The sequence below is a fragment of the Mugil cephalus genome, chromosome 14 (genome assembly GCF_022458985.1).
Source record: "Mugil cephalus isolate CIBA_MC_2020 chromosome 14, CIBA_Mcephalus_1.1, whole genome shotgun sequence".
Lineage (NCBI taxonomy): Eukaryota > Metazoa > Chordata > Actinopteri > Mugiliformes > Mugilidae > Mugil > Mugil cephalus.
In genome coordinates this window covers 18,923,223-18,946,452 of record NC_061783.1, presented here as the reverse complement: position 1 = coordinate 18,946,452, position 23,230 = coordinate 18,923,223, and the positions used below count along the sequence as shown (strand labels likewise).

General features: G+C 42.4%; 3 protein-coding genes across 3 annotated transcripts; all 3 read left to right on the top strand.

The window, feature by feature from the left end:
- Positions 1–79: 79 nt before the first annotated feature.
- lipea (lipase, hormone-sensitive a) lies at positions 80–10,338 on the top strand. The gene is made up of 11 exons (XM_047605254.1): positions 80–230; positions 2,633–2,880; positions 4,252–4,536; positions 4,618–4,708; positions 4,794–4,939; positions 5,045–5,230; positions 6,283–6,435; positions 6,596–6,740; positions 6,982–7,209; positions 7,868–8,253; positions 9,507–10,338. Exons 1-11 carry the CDS (start codon positions 221–223, stop codon positions 9,771–9,773), a joined length of 2,145 nt encoding a protein of 714 aa, XP_047461210.1. The 5' UTR covers positions 80–220; the 3' UTR covers positions 9,774–10,338.
- A 234-nt stretch (positions 10,339–10,572) lies between these two features.
- On the top strand, positions 10,573–13,231 carry LOC125020044 (trypsin-2-like). Its single transcript, XM_047605255.1, has 6 exons — positions 10,573–10,737; positions 11,317–11,467; positions 12,098–12,354; positions 12,434–12,570; positions 12,659–12,760; positions 13,030–13,231. Exons 1-6 carry the CDS (start codon positions 10,659–10,661, stop codon positions 13,075–13,077), a joined length of 774 nt encoding a protein of 257 aa, XP_047461211.1. The 5' UTR covers positions 10,573–10,658; the 3' UTR covers positions 13,078–13,231.
- Positions 13,232–13,791: 560 nt separating this feature from the next.
- Positions 13,792–22,508, top strand: ddx61 (DEAD (Asp-Glu-Ala-Asp) box helicase 61). Its single transcript, XM_047605993.1, has 13 exons — positions 13,792–13,961; positions 15,939–17,016; positions 17,097–17,201; positions 17,488–17,617; positions 17,725–17,871; positions 17,989–18,083; positions 18,174–18,296; positions 18,665–18,793; positions 18,930–19,046; positions 19,537–19,600; positions 19,703–19,804; positions 20,427–20,645; positions 20,737–22,508. The coding sequence occupies exons 2-12, from the start codon at positions 16,774–16,776 to the stop codon at positions 20,639–20,641; spliced, it is 1,470 nt and encodes a 489-aa protein (XP_047461949.1). The 5' UTR covers positions 13,792–13,961; positions 15,939–16,773; the 3' UTR covers positions 20,642–20,645; positions 20,737–22,508.
- The last annotated feature ends 722 nt before the right edge of the window (positions 22,509–23,230 follow it).

Sequence of the window (23,230 nt, the reverse complement as noted above, 5' to 3'; positions counted from 1 at the left end):
GAAGCAGGAAGTAAAAAACAAAATCAATACAATTTCTATAACTTCCTCCCGCCCTCATGCGAGCAAAGATGAACGAGAAAAGGACAAAAGGACAAAAAAACAAAAGTGGGGCGGTAACTCTCACTCAATGGGAATCGACACTTCCGATTCACTACAAAGAATCGACTCTTCTGCGCATGGCACATAACTGCAACTGACAGAAACGTCGAGGAGGAAGAGGATGCGGCTCGGTGAGTTACAAAGGCAACTTAAAAAACGCCTCAAATACGCTTAAATGTCCACGTATCTGTCTTCTTTGTCGCATTTTAACGCGACCCGATGTCTTAGTCACGACATCAGACGGTGCCTCTGTGTGTGACAGCGGTCAAATGTGGCAGTAAAACAGGAAACAAGCGAGAAGGTGAAGTCTTCAAAGTTGTCGGCGAAGTTGTCTCACGGACCAAAACGCGTTGGTGCAGTTTTAACCATGTAAAGCTAATATTAGTGTATTATCATAAACTGGTGTGCGATAACCCCATATTTATTTATTTTTTTACCCAGTCCGTCCACCTCAATAGGCTCATTTGCATGAATATAGATATAATTTGCACTGTTGTTTATTATTTTATTTTTTTACTGTTTTAAATGCTACTATTTTACCAATTGCATTCATTTCGGTGCCACTACTTGCTTTTATTGTACGGTTGACAATAAAAACTTAACATTTTTAACTATTTTTTACTATTTGTTAGTCTTATTCTCATTATCGGGCACGACCAGAGCCTGTTGACAGGTTGACGTCATCTATCAGCTGTTTTGGGTGGAAAGAGCTGCAGGGAACACGACTTATTTATTGGGAAAACGGTGAGATTCATGTGGAAAAACAGAGGGTTTTAAACTGCTGACGGATGCACGTCAGAGGCTTAAACAACAAGAGGACGTTTTTAAGACTTTAGTACTTGAAGAGATGCCACCAACGTGCTGCAAATACTTTCTTTTTTAATCCAGATTTGCATGTTGCTAAACCATGACAACTATAATCAGGCAAATAGAGCCGAAACCTCTGGAGGTCAACAGAAAATTAATCACTAGCTTGTTTGATGAATATGCACTCTCTTGCCAAAAAGAAATTAGGTGCACTAGTAAGCGCTAAATCCTGCACTAATGTTCGGTTTATGTTTTAAAATAAAAAAAGCATAAGAAAGATATTCAAGCTGTTCAACCATGTGATCACGCTGGAGGACTGACTGGACCGAATTAAAAGAGTTTCTGTTATTTAGCCAAGTCTTGTACTACAAACCGCAGCCTCCGAAGTGAAAAGTTATTTTAAACTAATGCTGAATATAATAACCTTCGTTGAAGATAAGATTTATTTCAACACCGTTATATCAGAAGGCGTTAGTTTCCCACTTGTGCACAAAATTAACTTGCAATGGAGAGTAATGGTGATTATACACAGGAAATATAATGAGCGTGCAGTGTGCCCTTCGCTGACATTATTAGTCACGGTTTTTATCACGCATTATCACGCCACATTAAAGGCACAGAGTTAAATGTTCGCGCAGACACTAGACAAGTTGTTCAGAGTAGCTTTAATCTAATGAAAAGAGGAAAAATCTCTGCTGTGTCAACAGCAGCTCTGAGTTCAGCCTGCAGCGCCGCTTTATAAACAGGGAAGGATTTCTTCTCACAGTTCTCACAAATGACCATTTTGTTTCTGGACAAGCGGTTTCCGAGAACAGAAAATAAGCCAGTTCAGTTCTTTTTTTGAGCCGTACTTAGAAGTCTTCACCGCAACAAACAGCCTCGGGCTAAATCTTAGCTCTGTGAAGGTTGTAGTATTTAGCATTTGTTTTAAAATCAGCTGTTGATTCGTGTGCGGTTTCATTTTGGAGCCGTGAAGCAAATATTTAGTGCAGGTCTGCTATAGTAGAATGCATTTATTTTCACTTGTGTAACTATTAAACTGGCAAATGAGTGTATGTGGTCATAACATACACACATCTTGCACAGGAGTGGGTGACACACAAAAATCCTCATTAAAATCTGTACTTTATCTTTATAAAATATATATTTATTGTCCTTTTGTTTATATTTATTTGTGGACAAACTGTATTTGTATGTAACTGGATTTCCGTTCTTTAATTTCTCGTTTCTTATCAGCCGACGTATCTGCTGATACCAGTGCGACAGAAACACACAATGTGTCCTCTGCGGTCTGTTTCTCCGTCATCCAGGCCACGATCAGTACAAAAAGATAAAACTGAGGCAACTAGACTTGTTGAGTTTTGTCACTGAGCATGAAATCAGATCATGTCTGATATAGGACGTAGCTGATAAAGGCTCCCATCCACTCCTTCTTACCCGTGCCATTGCATCCAAAGTACACAAATGTCTGTTGCACGATGCCGTCATAGTTGCCTCGTCGAAGCTGGTGTCAGGGCTTTTTTTTTTTTTTTTACACTGTGCTGCAACTTCAACCCTTGACCAAACAGATAACAGGAGCATAATCACCAGAGTTTTGTTGATCAATGTGTTTACTCTCAGTGTCATCATGATCTCCTTTTCTTCCAGACACGTGGTCCACATCACACGTTGATAAAAAAAAAAGCAGGAGCAGATATAAAAGCGCCGCTGTCTTTCTTTTTCTCAGCCTCCGATATGGATTACAAGCTTGTGTTTGCAGCGCTGGAGACGGTGTGCGAAGACAACCTTTCTGTTTTGTGTGGGACGTCCGAGCCGCCGTACGGCGCCATCACCAAGCGCCTGGTCACGTGCATAAAGAAGATTCAGGAGCACGGCCGAGCCCTGGAGCCTGTCGTCGCCGGCCTCACCTCCGTCTATCACCACTACGACTTCGACGCACACACGCCTGGGAATGGCTACCGCACCCTGGTTAAGGTAAGATCCCACTGGCTATACATACATTTAATGTACAAGTTACAAACCTTTTGGGTGAGTGAAACAAAAGAAAAACAAGTGCGTCGTCATCATTATTGGTAAAAATGTATCCCTGTAGCTCAGAATTGTGTCTCCGCTATTTGTGAATCTATCTAAATGCACTACATATGATTTAATTGTAATATTTTATCCATATTAAAGTAAAACATGTTAAATATTAATGAATAATCTAAAACAAATACACTACTGTTGCTTTTACTGTCGGTTTGATTCATATTCATGCATCAGCATCGCCTCTAATGACTCTTTGGCTCTGACCACCCACTAACAATCAGTCACAACTTAATGTAATAGCTGAAATAATGATGCTGCTGTGGTTGCTTTGAGGTCAGAAAAGCCGGCCGATGTTATCTGTTAAGATACGCAAACATGCTGGTTGTGTCTCTCTCGAAGGGCGGCTTCATTTTTTACAGAGCGTCCATCTTATTGTGTCTCTGTTTAACCCCTTATTTGGAAATTTTAAAGAGTGTTTAAAGATCGTAGGACGTCAGAAGCATTAATTAATACACAGGGATGTTAACATTCCCTTGTGCCACGATCGATTCCAGGCAAAACACATTTAGAAACCCGGGAAAACTGAAAACTGACCATCAGGCTAACAGTTAGCTACCAACTAGCAACCAGCAAGAAGACACCAGCTAACTAGCCTAGCAACAGCGTATTTTAACATATATGGTTCTTGCCCTAAAAACAAATGTAAACATGTTTCTTAGACCATTAGAACATAAGAGCTTATTCTGGCACATTATCACATTAGACATCATCAGGCCACTTCTTCCTGGTACCTAATAACCTAGCAGACGATATTAGACGCTGATTTTACCCGAGAATGTTTCCTTGATTGTCTCTGATTGGCTGAATAAAAAAAAAACAACACATGCTACTAAATCTCACACGGGGACGTGATTTTAAAATTTGTGCCAAAAGTTACAAAATACGGTTCCTCGCCCCATAAAGTGTTAAAGAAGTGCTCAGAGTCTTCTGACCTTCAGGTTTGGTTGCGGCGCCACCATCCTCAGGACTGAGCGTACACACTGATGTATTGATGATGTACACAAATTGATGTCTCTACGTAATCGTATCTACACAATAAACACCATTGTTAACGCCGTCAGCCCCGGAGAAGCAGTTCTGTCCGAAAGTCCATGCGCCAGTGTGTTATATAAATATCTATATATATAACTAAATTTACCTTTCAGCGATAAAGACCCTGTTATGGTTGTGTTTTATGTGTCAGTTTTCACGGCTTGTAAACACGGCTTTGTTTCACAGTGATTTTAATAATTGATCAGAAGTTCTCTTTACTCTCAGGTCTTGCAGTCGTGCCTTTTGCACATCATCCACAAAGGCCGTTACATCGCCTCCAACTACAACGGTGCCTTCTTCCGGGCCGACCACAACGCCTGCGAGATGGAGGCGTACTGCAACGCCCTGTGCCAGCTGCGCGCGCTGCTCCACCTCGCCCAGCGGCTCATCAACGACGCCGACTACGGCCAGCTGTACGCGCTGCACGACGAGGAGCTCAGCCACAGGCTGGTGCAGGAGTACAGCTCCATGCACAAGGCCTGTTTCTACGGCCGCTGCCTGGGCTTTCAGGTCAGCACTCGCTTCTGATCCACTCGTGTTGAAAAGTAGTTTGTTGTTTTCTTAAATGCATGTCTTATTTCTGTTTTGCAGTTCTCCCCTACCCTCCGTCCGTTCTTGCAGACCGTTGTGATAAGCATGGTTTCCTATGGGGAGGCGTACGGTAAACAACAGTCTGGCCTCGGTGAGTTGTGTTTTTGTCGGATCTTGATTTGACTCTTCCAGGCGTGATCCTCCTTATAATTAATTAAATTCTCCTCTCTCTGCAGGAATGGCGGCCCTTTCCCTCCTCACGTCAGGGAAGTACGTCATCGATCCAGAGCTGCGCGGCACCGAGTTCGAACGCATCACCCAGAATCTGGACATGCAGTTCTGGAAATCTTTCTGGAACCTGACGGAGTCCGGCCTTATAACAGTAGGCAGGGTCAAATACGCTTCCTTTCACTTCCTTTAATCGCCCGAATCGCTCTTCAGTTCAGTGCTCGAGCTGCTCTACTACTGTCTCTCTTCCTCTGTCCAGGGCTTCAACAGAATCGCCTCTAACCCAGTAAAGGTCAACTTCACCCTCACGCTGCCTCCCGTCTCGCTGCGCCTCCCCCTGGCCTCCGACCCCAACCTGTCCGTCGCCGTGTCGCCTCCCATCGCCCACTGGGGCCCCGGGCCGGTCCACGTGAGGCTGATCTCTTATGAGCTCCGAGAAGGACAGGTGAGGATCATTTGACTTTATTTAAAGATGGACGAAAAAAAATGGTGGCTCTTGGCCCTGACTCCTCCTAACTCTTGGCTAATTCGATAATGCGAGTGGATCTGAGGTGGGCGGGCGACACTGAACCAGGCGGCTCGCAACTTGAGACAGCCGTCCCTAAATTATGCACAACTTTAAGCCTTGATATAATTTTAACATGCGGGTTTTATAGATATTCTCCCCTTTGGTGGAGTAAAAATTTGCCTTAGCAAGGACCAGTAGTTAGAAAAACCTCCACCACATTCAACATTTGTATTTTTTTTTTCTCCAAGTATAATTTATCTTATCAAAAGTAAACTCCACAAAAAAGGTTCTGGAGACAGATTCAATCTAAAGGGTTTTATTCAACAAACAGACAAAGAACAGCTATCATGAACAAACACTTCCTGAACAGAGATGTATAGTTATGAAGTGGAACTACCGAGTATCCTTTCGGCTTAACATCTGAAATAATATAAACAATTATATTCAAACTTTTGCATTATCACATAATTACATAATGTAGTACTTGTGCTTTTACTTTCTGTACTTTAGTAGTAAATATTAAAATAGTGCGGTGCTTAAAGAACACTTCAACTTTTACTCAAGTGACTTTTCTGATAAAGTACTTGTGTTTCTGCTCAAGTCTGGGTCTCTAGTACTTTATACATGTGTGACTGTAAACATGTTTATTTCGGCTGCTTTAACATGGAGGTCTGTGGGTGTTGTCTGGCTACTGGAGCCAGCCTCGAGCGGACATTGGGAAATGTTTTCGGTGCTTCTGCATCGGATTAATTGTTCAGGATCTACAGTATAACGTACTCTGACTAATTAAAGTGTGAAGAAAAAGAGCGGACACACTCTGGTTATCTGACTCATTTCAAGAACAAAGCATATGGATGTGAAAACAAAGTCTACAAACCACAGAAGTGCACGATGTGTGCGTCAGCGCCCGACGAACCCGACCTCCCTCACCACCGTTTCTAATGTGCATTATTGCTTTTAACCTCAGAACTCGTCCTCTCGCTTTACAGGACAGCGAAGAGCTTCTGTCTTTCTCCCGGACCGACCCTCCTCCCATCTCCATGTCCCAGCTCCCCTGGGTGCAGAAGCAGCCTCTTTCCCCGTCGCTGCTCATCCACTTCCACGGCGGAGGCTTCGTGGCCCAGACGTCCAGATCTCATGAGGTACTGACTGGCTCAGGCTCAGGCTCAGGCTTCGCTGGCGTTAATCTGCAGCAGCTGTTCCTAAATGTTAATTCTATTAGTTGGGTCTCTTAATCTAATAATATTAATAATTCAAAGTAGCTTGGTTAGCAGTTCTTTTATTCTCCCCTCCGTCCGTTAGAATTATCTCCGGAGCTGGTCCAAGGAGCTGAACGTCCCCGTCCTCTCCGTCGACTACTCCCTGTCTCCTGAGGCGCCTTTTCCCAGAGCGCTGGAGGAGTGTTTCTACGCCTACTGCTGGGCTTTGAATAACTGTCACCTCCTGGGTACGTGCAAACAAACAAAGGGAATTTATCCATCTATAAATAAATCTCTTCATATTTGGGGAAACTATATAGAAACATATAGAAAACCAGATACATATATTTTATTAGAATTATCTGTAAGTATAAGTAAAAGGTTTGAAGCTCATAACTTCTTTTATCTGACGCGAACACACAAAGCGCCACACAGAAAAGCTGCAGAAATCCCTTCATTCAGAGACTAACGTCTCTGTCTTCGCCTCAGGCTCCACCGCCGAGCGGATTTGTCTGGCCGGGGACAGCGCCGGGGGAAACCTCTGCATCACCGTGTCCATGAAGGCCATGTCCACCGGCATCCGAGTCCCCGACGGCATCATGGCCGCCTACCCCGCCACCCTGCTCACCACTGACGCCTCGCCCTCGCGCCTGCTCACGCTCATCGACCCGCTGTTGCCCCTGGGTGTCCTCGCGAAATGCATTAACGCCTATGCAGGTATGTGGGTAGTACAGGGTGTCTGTGCTGTTTCACGCCTCATTTAGCGCCCGAGTACTTTCTGCTACCGCTTGGACAGGACATCAGAAGGATTTATGTGTAAACCGGATGATGTGGGAGGAATGAGCGGGGGAAAATTATTAACTGACCGAGTCTTGTGTCGGTTCGTGACTTGATTTTCATCGCGGCGGCACCACGTAGTCAGTGCACTGGTTTGACTGGTGTTATCAGCTGTTACAGTAAACACTCGAAGTCTGATACACGTCAGTGCATAAATAAAATACTTCACAGATGCAGATAAGAAATCTGAGACATACTGGGTGAAAGGTGCGCGCTGTGGTCGACAGAGTAGATTCTGCTTTTTAATTTCATTAGCACCTGAGAGCCAGTTATCATCAGCAGCGTTACTTCTTCATCCAGTCACTTTTGTACTCGTTCCTTTATTTGTACTTGTTGTAAAAGAGAAAGCTTTGTTTGCACATGTTAAAGTGGTGGTTGCAAACATTTCAGCTCCAGTTGGCTTCGAGACAACAGAGACCACAGCTGAAGCAAAACAAACATTTGGTCAACAAGTCAAATAATTGGCCTCATTCAATCGTTTTGTTTGCATTTTATGTTTTGTGAATCTTTGATTCCTAAACTGCGGCACGTCTTCCAGGTGAGGACTGCCAGACGGTGCAGACCGCGGCGGGAAGCGGCAGCCTGAGCTCTCTGGGCAGAGACACGGCCATGCTGCTCAGCGACCTCACCCAGGGCGCCTCCAACTGGATCCAGTCCTTCCTGGACCCGATGCGGACTTCGGGCGGGACGCGCTCCCTGTCGGAGAGGAGGGGCGACTCCGGCGGCGGGACGTCCGGCCCCGTCTCATCGCCGGACTCCGGTTCGGAAACCATCGCTCCCTACCCAGAAGGCTTTGAGCCCCTGCGCTCCGAGTGCCTGGCTTTTATCCGCCCGACGACCTGCCCCGTCATCAGGAACCCGTTTGTGTCGCCTCTGCTGTCTCCAAACAACCTGCTGCGAGGCCTCCCGCCCGTACACATAGTGGTGAGAGCATGTTTGTGTTATCTCAAGATGATTCAACAACTGAGCTCGTTACATTCTCCATAGCTACTACGCTGTAAAATATTACAGGCCCATTAAGTTACGTGAATGTTTCGCTTCTGTTTAACTCCAGAAGTCAGGACGAGTTTTTGATACTGAACTCAGTTTAATAAGTTTTCAGAACTTAGAGTAATTCATTGACTGGACTTCCTGTGAGTTTTCTCTGTGTGGTCAATGTTCATTTAAGTGTTGCGGGGTGAGGAATTCTTGCATTGACATTAGACAGAACTATATAATTAGATTAGATTAGGACGGACAGAACTAGAAGCTGTTTCTCTACCAGGAATTTCAAATAGGCCATTTTTGAAGGATCAAATTTCAATATCCAAGGCCAACCACTGTACATCTTGTCATTATATTATGAAATAATATAACAAACAAGATGTCAGCTGAATCTGTCTGAAGTTTGGGTCAACTTTGAAAATGAAAAATCTAAGTAGAAACAAAAACCTCACAATTTATGTGACTATAGTTAAACTGATCTTCACGCCCCCCTAAGAGGCAAAAACACAGTGAAATGTATCAGTAAATACAGCGAGACCTGGAGAAAAGTGGATTATCAGATCAAATTAAGGACAATTGGACTCAACATACGAACTAGTGTGGATTTGGAAAAGTGGATTAGCCTCAGTTTCAGTTAGTTTTAGTTTATTTGAGTATTCTGTTTATTATTGTTTTATTGTTGGAACTGAAATAGCTACTGTCAACAAACAACAACATCCACAAACTAATATGACAGCCCTCCACAACGTAACTTAAGAAGTAACTTAAGGTTTGACTTCATCAAAAAATACAGCATAAATGCTGCTAACCTCCATGCTCATCTGTCACTTTTTGCCGCTCAGTGGCCGTAACCATGGAGACTTTCCTTGCTGTGGCGTCACGCACATACCCTCCGTTAGTTTCACGTTGAGAAAATAAATCATCGTTAGTTGTAACTCAGCTTTTTGAGGTATCTTCAGGTTGAGTTTACTCACATGTTTCAGGCAGCAGGTGGACTCCTGTTACTAAGTTTTAATGTTTTACAGCATTTTTACAGAAGGCCTCATCCTGCACCTCTAATTACAAACCCTGCTCTAAAAATAGCTCCTATAAACGACACCTGCGGCTGTACGAGCTGATCCAAAGGCGAATGCCATTTTTCCAATGTTTTCCCATCAGCTGTCTCATTCCTCTCTCTCCGTGTGTCGTCTCAGGCCTCTGCTCTGGATGCCTTGCTGGATGACTCTGTGATGTTTGCCAAGAAGCTGCGGTCCATCGGTCAGCCCGTGAGCCTGACGGTGGTGGAGGACCTGCCTCACGGGTTCCTCAGCCTGTCGCAGCTCGCCAAGGAGACGGACGTCGCCGCGGACATCTGCGTGGCTCGGATGCGGGAGGTTTTCCGGCAGGAAAGCCCGACGCACACTCCCCACAAACGGCCAAAGCTGGAAGAGACTTACCAGAGTGTAAATCCATCCGGCTGATTAAATATCACTCGCTGTTGTACCTGAAAGAGATCCGAGAGAGGGGAAAGAAAAAAAAAAAAAAAGAAAAAAGGAAACAAATCAGGAGGGAATTATGAGGACACATTGGAGGAACCTTACGCATACTGCACTTTAAACCTGCTGCACACTTGCACAACATATCTCTGCAAACATTCGACTACCAGCTCTACTATTTTTTTTTTTTTTTTACTACCGAGCACATTCAGCTCAGTCGCACAAATGCTACAAACCGACAAAGCTCCATAACGACCTCTTGCAATAATTTGTTACCTGTTGTAAGACTTCATTAAAAAGTTACGGCAGCTGTCGTGCCTTCTATATAAAGCTATACTTAAACAAACTGACCAGCATTAAAGGTTTACACGGAAAATGAGGAACTATTACGTATCCTGTGGTTTTGCCACACGTTTACAACATATCGATAAAGAGGCCTTCACCTCGTATTTACCAGCTCCGTCTGGATATGTGAAAGCAACTTGCTGCACTGTAAATTAAATCCACTGTGTTATATGTGAAGCTTGTATTAAAACACAATTGCAACGAGTCCCGGTGTTTGTTTGTTTGGAGCTTGGGAGCGAATCAGAAATGTACGTGATGTCCTTTTTACATCGGCGTGACCCAGTTAAGCTTCTACACATCGCCTTCAAGAAACCAGACGTCCCGTACAACCTCTGGATTAGCACAGCTGGGCGGCTCCCACACTCGTGTTAACACCGCATCAGGTGTTTGACCTGTTTGCTCTCGTTCTCGGCGCTCAGATAAAAGCGTCTGGCCGACATCCTTTCAGCATCTTCTATTGGTTCCCCGCTCGGTGTCGGTGACGCCGACGGAGGAAGCCGGAGCGCTTTAAATCTGAAGAGCTCAATGAGAACGGTGGCAGACGTCCAAGCCGGAGCCGCGATGCCGTTCTCTCTGTTTTTCTTTGTGTTGGTGGCGACAGACGGTGAGATTTAAACATTTCAGGGTCAATAATAAAGTCTTTCTTTTTATCCCGTGAAAGGTTTTCTATGATACTGCACATATCATGTTCAAAGTAAGAAATAATCTGCTTCCTAACAATGTATAAAACATGATCAGAGAACTTAAAGTTTGATGTTTCCACTTAAAACACATAAAAGTGTGTGCATATCCGTTTTGGGGGGTGATTTTGTGGAATGCACTGGGTGAGGAAAGGTATAAGAATGAAGAAGAGATATGTAAACCACTTTAAATAGTATTATTCTTGTTGTTATTGCTATTATTATGTAGCAGAGGAGAAAGAAAACACTGAATAATGACATATTAATGCTGACAAGGGGCGGGGCCAGATAAGATTGTTTCTTCCCCCGACTCCTTTTCAAACATTACCAGTAATTTACTTACAGGAAGTATTTTTATTTTTCTCTCTTTTGTTTCTTTTTCGATTGTATATGCATTTGTTTGAATGTTCTAAATAAGTAAAACTTACTGACCTTTGACCTTTGGGTGGGAACGTGAACAGAATTTAGATTTCTTTGGTTCACACATTTGTTTACCTGCACAGCTGCCCTCGGCTTCGATGACAAGATTGTCGGCGGCTACGAGTGCAGGCCTCACTCCGTCCCCTGGCAGGTGTCCCTCAACAACGGCTGGCACTACTGCGGGGGAACCCTGATCAGTGACCGCTGGGTCGTCAGCGCTGCACACTGCTACAAGTGAGTCACAATCCAAACCAGCGGCATCAACAACCAGCTCTCCACTGCGTCATTCGCCCTTTCTCCGTCCTCCCATCTGCAGTGTTGCCACCTTGAAAAAGCGATCAAATTAGTGAATACTACTACCTTTAAAAAGTAACTTTACTGATTACTTGATTTTAAAAGTAACTAAGTTAGATTACAAGTTACATTCACCACCAAAAAATTAAATAAAATATATGTTTTTATCAAAAATGCAGCATTTCCTCTACAACATAAGGCCTGGCCAACTTTTTTGCGGTTTTGCACCAAAGTCTAGAGAACTTTACGTTTTTTTGTTGTGTTTTTCTCTCGGGGACGCGAACCTGTGACCTTTCGATTTCCAAGCTGCGCCATTGTTGTTTACGTTTGTGTCACTGCATCAAAAACGCGACCTGTCGAAATGCCTGTCGCATACGTGACGTCACTCCCCGAGAACAAGATATAGGGACAAAATATAAAATGGGGGGAAAATAGTAACGCACAGTAACTTCGATAAGTAACTTTAATCTGATTACTTGTTTGGAAATAGTAACGAAAAACTAATAAATAAATAAATTAAAAAAAAAAAAAGTAGTCAGATTAGAGTAACGCGACATCACTGTCCACCAGAGACGGGGACATCGAGGTCCGTTTGGGTGAGCACCACATCGGCTACAAGGACGGCCCCGAGCAGTTCATCGCCCCCGCCGCCGTCATCCGCCACCCGGACTACGACCGCTACACCATCAACAACGACATCATGCTGATTAAACTTGCACAGCCGGCGAAGTTTGACGAGTACGTGCAGCCGGTGGCGCTGCCCGGCAGCTGTGCGTCAGCCGGGACCCAGTGTTTGGTGTCCGGGTGGGGAGCCACCAAGAGCCCCTGTGAGTTAGTCTGCAGGAGTGATGCATCAACATAAGATGGGGACCAGTGTGACTCTGAGGTTGTGTGTCTCTGTCCCAGTCGGGTGTCTGAAATGTCTCCACTGCCTGGACCTGCCCATCCTGTCCCAGGAGGACTGTGAGCGCTCCTATCCCGACAGGATCACCTCCTCCATGCTCTGTGCCGGCTTCCTCCAGGGAGGAAAGGACTCCTGCCAGGTACGTGAACATCATGTTTTCTACCACTGGTCTTTTTAAATGTTTTTAAAAGCTTTCTTCTGGTTAATTGCTTCGTTGTCTGAGTCAGGGAGATTCTGGAGGTCCTCTGGTGTGTGACGGGGAACTTCAAGGTGTGGTGTCCTGGGGATGGGGCTGCGCTGAGGAAAATCGTCCCGGAGTTTACGCCAAGGTCGGTACACTCACAACAAACAGTTTTTCTGAGAATCAGTCATCATTAAAACTATAGAGAAACCTCTTTTTATAAGTGTTTCACCGCTGTAAATTTTAAATAAACAATCACTCATAGACCTACTCTGTACGCGTAAAGTTTTCACGCTGAGAAGAAGTTTTATATTCCATGAAGTGTTTTACACATGGTTATTTTGCTCCCATTATCTCCACACAAACACTCGTCTTCTGTCAAATTTATTTTCTTTTATAACATTTCTTTGACTTCAGGTCTGTCACTTCACCGACTGGATCCACTCCACCATGGCCTCCCACTGAAGTCCTTCTCTGGAGGAAACTGCCTGCCGCTGCACACACATTCATTCCACATTAAATGGCGAGTGTATTTATACAGGTTTACTAGCCAGTTGATGGACTCGGTGACTGTGAGTCAGTGTTGACCAATAAAGTATTGTCATGATAAACAAGCTCACATTGCTTCTGTTTTTTTGGTTCATATAAATGTATTTCGGCCGCCCTCTACACAACAGATGTGTTGAGTTTACAAATGTACACACTTCAAATTAATCTGTATTTTTATTTTGTGGAACTAGAACTAGATCATTGTTATTGCCCATGTATGTATGTGTATATCAAACTCTGAGAGGTTTATATTGGTCCTATGGTTAATGTAGATAACAGCTAATTTAAAGTTAAATAAAGTAAGAACAAATACAACTATAAGCAATATAAATACAGCAGAGTAACAGATGTAAATTACATGAAAAATCTCTCTGAAGCCTTGTTCTGTAGGAGTGTTCATGGTACATATGGCCCTATCTTATCTAAAATAGTGTCAATAGTGATTACATGTCTTGCAGTAAAACGTTTTTTTTTTTTTACAGTTACAATTTAGCGACATGATTCAAATTCCTTCATTAAAGAATAATAATTATAAAAAGGAAATAAAAGTGCGTTGCAGTACCCTGGAGTGGCGGCAGGCGGCAGTGGCGTCGCCCATTCTCACATGTGATAAACAGGACGGAGGAAGAAGAAGAAGAAGAAGAAAAAGAGGAGGAGGCGGCCATGTTGATTTAAAGGAAGAAGAAACACAATAGAAGCGATTTATATCAAGACATTTTTCACTTATTAGCGCGAAGCTACAACAAATAGTCGATCGAGCGCACACCGAGCACCCGCTGTAAAACGACAAAGGAACTAAGGTACGTCTGTGGACTGTTTTGCGCGTCCAGTTTTCTGTTAAAAACACCCGAGCTCTTGTTAGCGGAATAGCATTTAGCTACCGTTAGCGAGGGGGAGTTATTTGTGTTAAATTAACCTCGAGGCTAGCTGCGTTAGCAATAAAAAACACAAACAATATAATATAAGCAATATATCGCGCGGGTTTGACCGAATTTATGTGCATATATTCGGATATTTTTCAAAATAAAATTCTTAACGTTGGTTTAACGGTCAGTTAGCTTGAAGCTAACGTAGCCGTTTCCACGCAGCGTTTATGTGAAGAAGGTCGGTTTAAAAATAACAGGGTTTCCGCGGAGTCTTACAAGTCTTAAAAAGTCTAAAATTCTATAATCCCAATTAAAGGCGTTTTAAAAAGTCTTAAATACCAGCACATTTTGCATAGCAGGTGCAAAAGTACATTTAATTAAATCTTAAATCCGTGCGTCCATTTACCGCTTCATTCGCTTTTTGTTCAATACGTTGGTGGCATTCGCAGTTTTTCATGAAATATAACTATGAGAACTACGCAGAAATCACACTACAAATGAGACCTGGAAATGGATCCACGTCTGAAAACTGAATATTTTAAACACCCTAACAAAGCATCACTCATATAAAAGCCTTATAAATTGGCTTAATTGTCTTAAAAAGTCTTAAATTTCAGTTGTTGTTCAGTCAAACCTACAGAAACCCTGAAATAACAATAAAGATGAGGTCAATCAATGAAGTTAGGATGGTCTGAAGTTTTAAAAGTAATCGATGCACATTATTTTATACAACTTGCGAAGATCGAAGGCGGCATCAAAAATAGGTTGATTAAAAAACAGTCTCATTAGCCGCTATCACCGACTTAAATCTGTTGATCGTCTATTTATTTTATTATTTCATCCAGACCTTTACTCTTCGCTTATTTAAACCCTGGCACTTTGCTCTTCCTTAATCTGTCCTGGGAGCCTAACCTTGGCTTTTTAACCACCTTTCACCTCTTCTTAGTACAACTTAGTTTGGATCAATGGACTCTGAAGCAGATTTACAAGCTACAGTGGCTGAGCTAATCCTTTCGAGTTGCAATGGTTAATAAAAACAGGGCCTATATTATTTTATTTGACACGTTTTTATTTCTCTAACAATGTCTAATATCTTGGTCTCAGAAATTTTATAGCTCTCATATAATTTGATATTTCCAGCATGTCTGACAACCAGTGGTCATAAAGGTTCATCACCTTCTTTTCGGCCATGTTAAGGACCAATGTAAGGATCCGGAGATCGACATTTATTGGCGTTTAACTTGGACATTTGATACGTCTTTTCTAGCTTGGATTCACATGTTAAACCATACAGTTCCCTTAATATTTACATCCAGATATTTTAAACACTGGCTTTCCAGTTCATTGTGTACACTAGTGAAGCAAGCACTTTCTAATATAACACTGGTCCTGCACTAAATCTAATCTTTACGAAGGCTGTGGTATTCATCGTTTATTTAAAATAACAGGCACAGCTGTTGGTTCAGCTGTGTTTTCATTTTAGAGGCTGTGGTTTGTAGTACTATTGAATTGTTTTGTATCAACACATGTTCCTATTATTTTAAGAACCAGTGGGCAAAGGAAAATACAGAAAAACTTAATTCAATCCAGTTTAACAGCACCACAAACTAGAGGTTGAATTGCATTTTTGATTGACTATTATCCTCATGAAGCTTAGATTAAGTCTAAGAGTGCATTGGTTTTCACCAGCCTACTGAATAAATTATGGAGTGAGTGTCAATACTTTGTGTATTTTATATCGTTTCTTATTTTTTAACACGTTTGCTGCACCAATGTCCATCTGGTTCTGATCTTGATTTTATTTTACAGCCCTCTGACATTTTATCTTCCTAAATGATGATTAATTAGTTGCTCAGTGTCTTGTTTAAAAAAAAAAAAAAAAAAAAAATCTTTTGCTTGACTTTCTCTCAGGCGGCAAGTTTGAGTTGTTGGCTTTGACTTTGAGGAGGCAGAGGGTTGATCACGGCCACACTCTTCACCGACCGAGCTGAAGACCTGTGGCGAAGAGGAAGAGAAGGTCAAACACCAGGAGAAGGAAGGAAATACACACTGAAGACTCAACAAGGGTGGAAAGCTTTTTGGCTTTGGACTAGATATACCCTTGTGTGATTTGTGATTTCAGGATCCTTTTTTTTTCTCCCCCCACACGTGGAGCGACGAATACACCACAGAGTGGAAATAAACAAAGAGCATTACAGACTTCATGATTTTAGGGGAGAAACTTGTACAAAGTTGGAGATCCTTTTTTCAAGAACAGGGATATTGAGCAACTCGTATGGACTCAAAGTGGAAACAATAAATATTGTTCAATTTAGAAACAGAAGTTTAAGTATTGAACTAAGATTATATTGAAGAAGCTATTCCCCAAGTTCAGATTGCCTTAGTTGTTCTATTTCAGGACTTGAACTGCTTTGATACTTGTTCACATATAATTTTTCTATATAGTGAGCAAGTATATGATTGCAAATTTCTCTTCATTTTGAAGAGCTCTTGTGTAAAAACTTGTTTTTCGTTCTCCTCGTACGTCAGTCACTCTGTTGTTGAAGGGGGCTGAACTGCACGTACATGTGTATATGTACATACTACGAATCCACTTCTGTTTGCTTTGGACTTAAAACGAATAGAGAATATTGTTTGTTAATGCTTTATTGAACTTTTTCTTTTTTTTTTTTACTTTGGAGATAATTTTTAAAAATCCTAAGAGGCAAAAAATATACTTTGGAAGACGAAAACACAAGAAAGGATAATGGCGACCGCCAGAACAGAAAGCGTTGGCCCAGTCGTTATGGGACTGAATAAGCAGAACGGGCAGCTCAGAGGACAGACCAAACCAGCTTCAGTTCAGCAGGCGCCCACAACTCAAGGAAAGACTTTGGGTGCTCTTCAAAAAGTGGGTGGCGGCCCTCAGGACGCAGGAGGAATAAAGTTCGGAGACGACTGGAAAAGGAGCCTACATCTCCCTCCCAAAGACACCAGGGTCAAAACCTCAGTAAGTGCAGCTTGATCATCTTTTGAGCTTGTAGCTGTTTTACTGGCGTCGTCCTAATCCTCATGCTGTGTCCACTGTAGGATGTGACGGCCACCAAGGGAAATGAGTTTGAAGATTATTGTCTCAAAAGAGAACTCCTGATGGGCATCTTTGAGATGGGTTGGGAGAAACCTTCACCTATCCAGGTACGGTTTGTGCTTTTAGTCCATTCCTCCTGTCTCAACGTTACTTTATTATAGCTTCGTTTTTAACTTGTTTTTTCCTCTTTCTTTGTTTTGTTGTTAAAAATCTGCAAGAACAATTAATTTAAATGCCACCTGCAGCACGTTTAACCAGAAAATCATTGTTTTATTATCTGTACCGAACAAGTGTATTCTTGTTTGGCCTGTTACATTATCAGCACTGGTATATTTGTTTTAGTGTATAATCTCAAAACGAGGCGGCAGAGTATGACCTTGTTGTTCTCTGCAGGAGGAGAGCATTCCCATCGCCCTGTCTGGACGGGACATTCTGGCTCGGGCCAAGAACGGGACGGGGAAAAGTGGCGCTTATCTGATCCCACTGCTGGAGAGGATAGACCTGAAGAAGGACCACATACAGGGTGAGATGCTGCCTGCGGTTAAACATGGCTATTATCTGGCTACCTCTCTTGTCTCGCTGATTCATTGCTTTATATTATATGTTTTCACCCTGCTCATCCTCTCTCAGCCATGGTCATGGTGCCGACCCGTGAGCTGGCTCTGCAGGTGAGCCAGATCTGCATCCAGATCAGCAAGCACCTGGGAGGCGTCAAAGTCATGGCCACCACCGGGGGCACCAACCTGCGAGATGACATCATGCGCCTGGACGAGACTGGTAAAGACCCACTCTGCTTTTCACTGAGCGACTTCATCTTTTTGCAAAAGTGAATAAATAATAATAGTAATAATAATTGTATACTCAGACAAATTGTTATTGTGTTTTCCACATCAGTGCACGTGGTCATTGCCACACCTGGTAGGATCCTGGACTTGATAAAGAAGGGAGTGGCCAAGGTGGATAGGGTCCAGATGATGGTGATGGATGAGGTAAGCCTGAATTTTTCTGTGTATATCGTCAGTCATCGCATGATATGAGCAGCTCTCGTAGCATCTCACTATCCCTTGAACTGCATTCAGGCGGATAAGCTGCTGTCTCAGGATTTTGTGGTGCTCATCGAGGATATCATTAGCTTCCTGGCCAAGAACAGGCAGATCCTGCTCTACTCTGCAACCTTCCCCATCAGCGTGCAGAAGTTCATGGTGAGTAGTCGACTAATTGCTGCGCTCTCTCCCCCGTCCAAGCTCGGTGGCTCGGGGCCATTTGGCAGCGACGAGCTGCAGACCAAGCTGCTCTCATGCTGCGTCCAGATCTGTGTCTGTGTGTGTGTGTGTTTGTTTGTTAGAGACTTTTCAGGGCTCCAGCCTCATTTAAATCAAATTCAGCTAATGGTCAGGGGATTATTGCTTGGATAGTTTCATTTGTCTTTTGTAATTTAATCACAGATGCTTGTTTTTTTTTGTTGTTTTTAATCTTCTCAATTTAAAGATGGCAAAGAAAAGAAGAAAAAATAAATATTCAACGATTCTTAAAGTACTATCTTATCTCTCTGTCGTTTCTGTTTCTGTAGGCTAAGCACCTTCAGAAACCCTACGAGATAAACCTGATGGAGGAGCTCACTCTGAAGGGCATTACTCAGTACTACGCCTACGTCACTGAGAGGCAAAAAGTCCACTGTCTCAACACACTATTCTCCAGGGTGAGTGACTAACGCCGCATTCACTGTTCACTATCACAAACCATCAAACCTGAGGTCATGAAAAATAAGTCGACTCCATTTTCTCTTGAGCATTAAATCCTGTTGCATAATATAAATTGTATTTCTCTCCCCACAGCTTCAGATCAACCAGTCAATCATCTTCTGTAACTCCACTCAGAGGGTGGAGCTTTTGGCCAAGAAGATCACTCAGCTGGGCTACTCCTGCTTCTACATTCATGCAAAAATGATGCAGGTGAGTCTGGGAAAGCCATTGTGGGATTATAGGATGTGGTGGTTTCATTTAATTGAACTATTGTGAGTATACGATAGTCAAAAAGAAGTGAACATTGTCGTATTCATTCAGGGAGATTTTTGTGCAGGACTGTTCTCTAGTGTACCTAATGTTTTGGCAAGTGATTAACTTTAATAGTTTGTCATGTTGACATCTGCTACAATAGTTTCTCAAGACAATTATCTGCTTTATTTACACACAAACTCAATCAGTCATCATTTTAATTTAGACTAGACAAGATAATGGGTTTAATGTTTGATTACTCATCTTACTCAGACTTTTGTATTTTCATAATTTCTCCAGGGAATGTTTTGAAAAATGTCAGCAAATAGACATCTGATTGTTTTTAGTTAAATAAGAAAGAGACAAGCTCTATTTTGTTTTTTCCTCTTTATGCATATTTGATTTGTAGTATTTATATTGTTTTTTTTTTGTTTTTTGTTTTTTTTAGGAATACAGAAACCGTGTGTTCCACGACTTCAGAAACGGACTTTGCAGAAACCTGGTCTGCACCGGTGAGTTTTTAAACTGTGCACACACACTCTCTCTCGTGTCGGGACAAGCCTTTAAAACGTCTCCCGCGGTCTGATCGTCTTCTCGTTGTCGTCCTCCAACAGATCTCTTCACCAGAGGAATCGACATCCAGGCCGTCAACGTGGTCATCAACTTCGACTTCCCTAAGAACGCTGAGACTTACCTGCATCGTATCGGAAGATCAGGTGAGGAGGCCGTTAAGATTTGGACATTTTGTGTCCAACTGATGCAGAGAAAGTAATAATACCTCTGTATGTAATGGAATAGTCCTATGATCAGATGACGGGAAGGACTACGTCTTCTGTCCATCTTTGCATTAAGTCCACCCCAGATTTGATTGGAAACTAAGAAGATCACAAAGATTTATTGTCGAATTTGCATGTGCAATTGTCTAAAAGACACTAATGTACACACACCCACTCAGTCCCCATCTACAATCACACTACGGTCAGTTAATAAGTGAAAAGAGCACTAAAGTTCTCCAGAGTGCTCATAACGTCTACAATAAAACTATCTGTATAAAAATGTAATTTCAGATATTGCCTATAAGGTCTTATTTTGCAGGAAGATGAGTCATTGGGAGGCGGAGGTGGAGGTGGAGGTGGAGCTCAGGGGAGGGATTTGGTTCAGTTCTGTGCCAGGGGAGGTTGTTATGGCTCCCAGGCTTTTTTTTTTTTAAACAGGGTTTAAATGGAAATGCAAAACAAACAAATGCATAAATGTAGCTTCTTGTGCTTAAATCGTCTTTCAAAGTGTTTGGAGAATGATTCCTCGTGTGTTAATCTTCTATCCTCTGTCTGATCTCAGGGAGGTTCGGTCACCTGGGCTTGGCCATAAACCTCATCACGTCAGAGGACCGCTTCAACCTGAAGGCCATCGAAGACCAGCTGGTGACCGACATCAAGCCCATCCCCAGCAGCATCGACAAGAGCCTCTACGTGGCCGAGTTCCACTCGGGCGGCGCCGACTGTGAAGTGGAGGAGGTGGAGGAGAAGCCGGGACGCCAGCAGGACAGCACCTAAACAGGTGAGACGTGCAGCAGCGAGCGCCTCAGGAGCTCAGTGACCGACCAAATCACAGGCCGTCCTCCTAACCTCACGTCTTGTCTTCCCTCCAGAACATTAAGACACCGGGCTTTTGCACAGACATCAGCGCTTGCACACAGGCTTCAGGCAACTCTTCATTTTTCACGTTTAGTCTCTTGTTTTCAGGGGCCTGTCGGACGGATGTAAAGGCTGCTTTTATTTTTTTTTTGAATTTTTTTTTTTTTTTTTCCCCTTGGCTTTTTCCTCAAAGAGCTGCCCTGTTATTTTTTTTACTGAAAGTTATTCTGTGTTGTTTTGCACCAAGCTCAACCTGGACCACGCTTCTTTAAGCATCACCGCAAATCGAGTTATTAGTGAGCGTATTCTGATGAAATGGAGGCAGCAGAGTATCAGGGCTGTTTTTTTTTTTTTTTTTTTTTTGAACCCGTTCTTTAAGGAGACTGTTTTCATCGCCGGCTTGCGGCCGTGGGTCTGTTTTTAAATGTTACAATGGTGCACTTAACACCAGCCGTCGTCCTGTCCACCTACTCTGCTGTTGTCACTTAAGTGCCTTACGAAACTCCCATGACGTGCACTCATCCATCCATAGTCTGCTGCAGAATACGAGCACAAAGATGAATTTAATAGTAAACCCGAACTTATTAGAGCATCCGTTTTATGCAAGGAGGGAGGAAGGGGTGGGGGGGTGGGGTGGACTACTCGTACTCTCCTGCTAAAGAGGTCAAACTTCTTTGGAAAAAAATCATCCTGAATGTGAACGTTTATTTTTTTAATGTGAACGTTGCAATAAAAGAAAAGGGCAGCTTTATTTAAATACTGCGTGACTGTTTTTCCCCTTTCACCACGACATAAAACGCGCTAGAAGACGGCCTGAAATACACAAGACCCCCCCCAACACACCACCACACAAACACGTACTGATTCATGGACGTTGGTCTGCAGCCTCTCAACCGGCCTGGGACGAGAACAGCGGCTGTTCTGGAGGATACGTCTCCACAGCAGCCGCTGTTTTTTTTTTTTTTTTTTTTCTTGAGGTTCTTTTTACATTAAAATTCATATTTGGCTGGTGAATACTGTAAATCTATCGGCCGCCGCAGCCGCTGGGTGAAAAATCCAGTTTCCTCTTCCCAACACGGGATCGATGCATTAGAGTCGGGTTCGAATCAGCCGTGACCAAATTTACCAGCAGGTTATAATCGACGGGTCCAAACGTTGGTGCAAAACAACACATTTTCTTTTTTCTTTCTTTCTTTTTTTTTTTTTTTTTTTTTTTTTGTCCTCACATCTTCAGATTTTTTTTTATTTTTTTTTGTTCGTATTCTGGAAAAAAAAAACTTTTTAAATCCTCTCATGACAAAAATTGAAGTGGGTGAATGTATCAGTTGCCACCGTCGACTCTGCAGCCCCAGCGGTTGAATGCCGAGCTCTTAAAAGCATATTTGATCGTTTCTGTTGCTGCTGTTTTTGTATTAGAAACTCTGTGTAACAAAAAAAAACTGGATGTGAAATGGTTTCATGGACCAGAGCAATGAAACGGACCATTTACAAATTCAATTAGTTAAAAAAATAATAATCAGATTTTTTTTTAATTTTTTTTTTTATATATATATATTTTTTTTTCTGCAGCAGCATTGATAAAGAAAAAGAAAATAATCTCCCTACTGCTTTTTCTAAAAATGTGAGGATTATCTTTTGTGAGGGGTGGACTCAGATGTTTGAAAGCAAAATTGTAGCATCTTTGAACAGGCAGCTGTGACTTTTTTTGTCCTCCCCTTACAGAGCATCACTAAAAGATAAGAAAAAAAACATAAAAAGAAAGTATTTTTGCTTTTTAAGATGTATTTTTGTTGCTTAAAGCAGTTTGGAGGGGGGGGGGGGCACTGTGAGGCTTTAGCACTGGGTAAACTCCTTATGTTTTATTTTTAATTTTATTTTATTTTTTTTCCTTTTTTTGGGTGAGTTTTGCAGAAGCCAAGTGTTCTATCTGATGCTCTCCGGGCATCCTGAGTCTTCTCGCTGGTACTTAAAGCATAAACACAAGTTTTTTGACCTGATTTTCTTCTTTCTTTACATAAAGATCCTGTGTTGGTTTCATGGTTTAAGTGCCAGAGAGAGCGTTAAGTTATACAGGAGGTTTGAAGCACTGTGATCTTCTGGAAACGGCTCCAACGTCCGACGTACGATCAAAGTGCTGTGATTTGTTTTCTGCGACTCGGTCCATTATTTTTTTTTTTTTTTTTTTATTATTTTATTTTTGTTTTTTTCCACTAGGGCAATCTTTATACGAGGTGTTTATGAATCATTTTGAGGAAACAAAAATTGTAAATGATTCATTGTTTACACCAGTCGTTTACAATTTAAAAAAAAAAAAAAAAGAGAGAGAGAGAGAAAATGCTTTGCTTCATGATGGTGGAAGAGGATGTTTATTTTTTTATTTTTTATTTTTTTTCTCCTTGAAATAGATTTTCAGGATTTTCATTGAAGCAAAACCAAAAAAGTGGAATGTCGTGTGAGTGCGATTGTGTGTGTGTGTGTGTGTGTGCGCGAGGGAGATGTTGAGGTGTG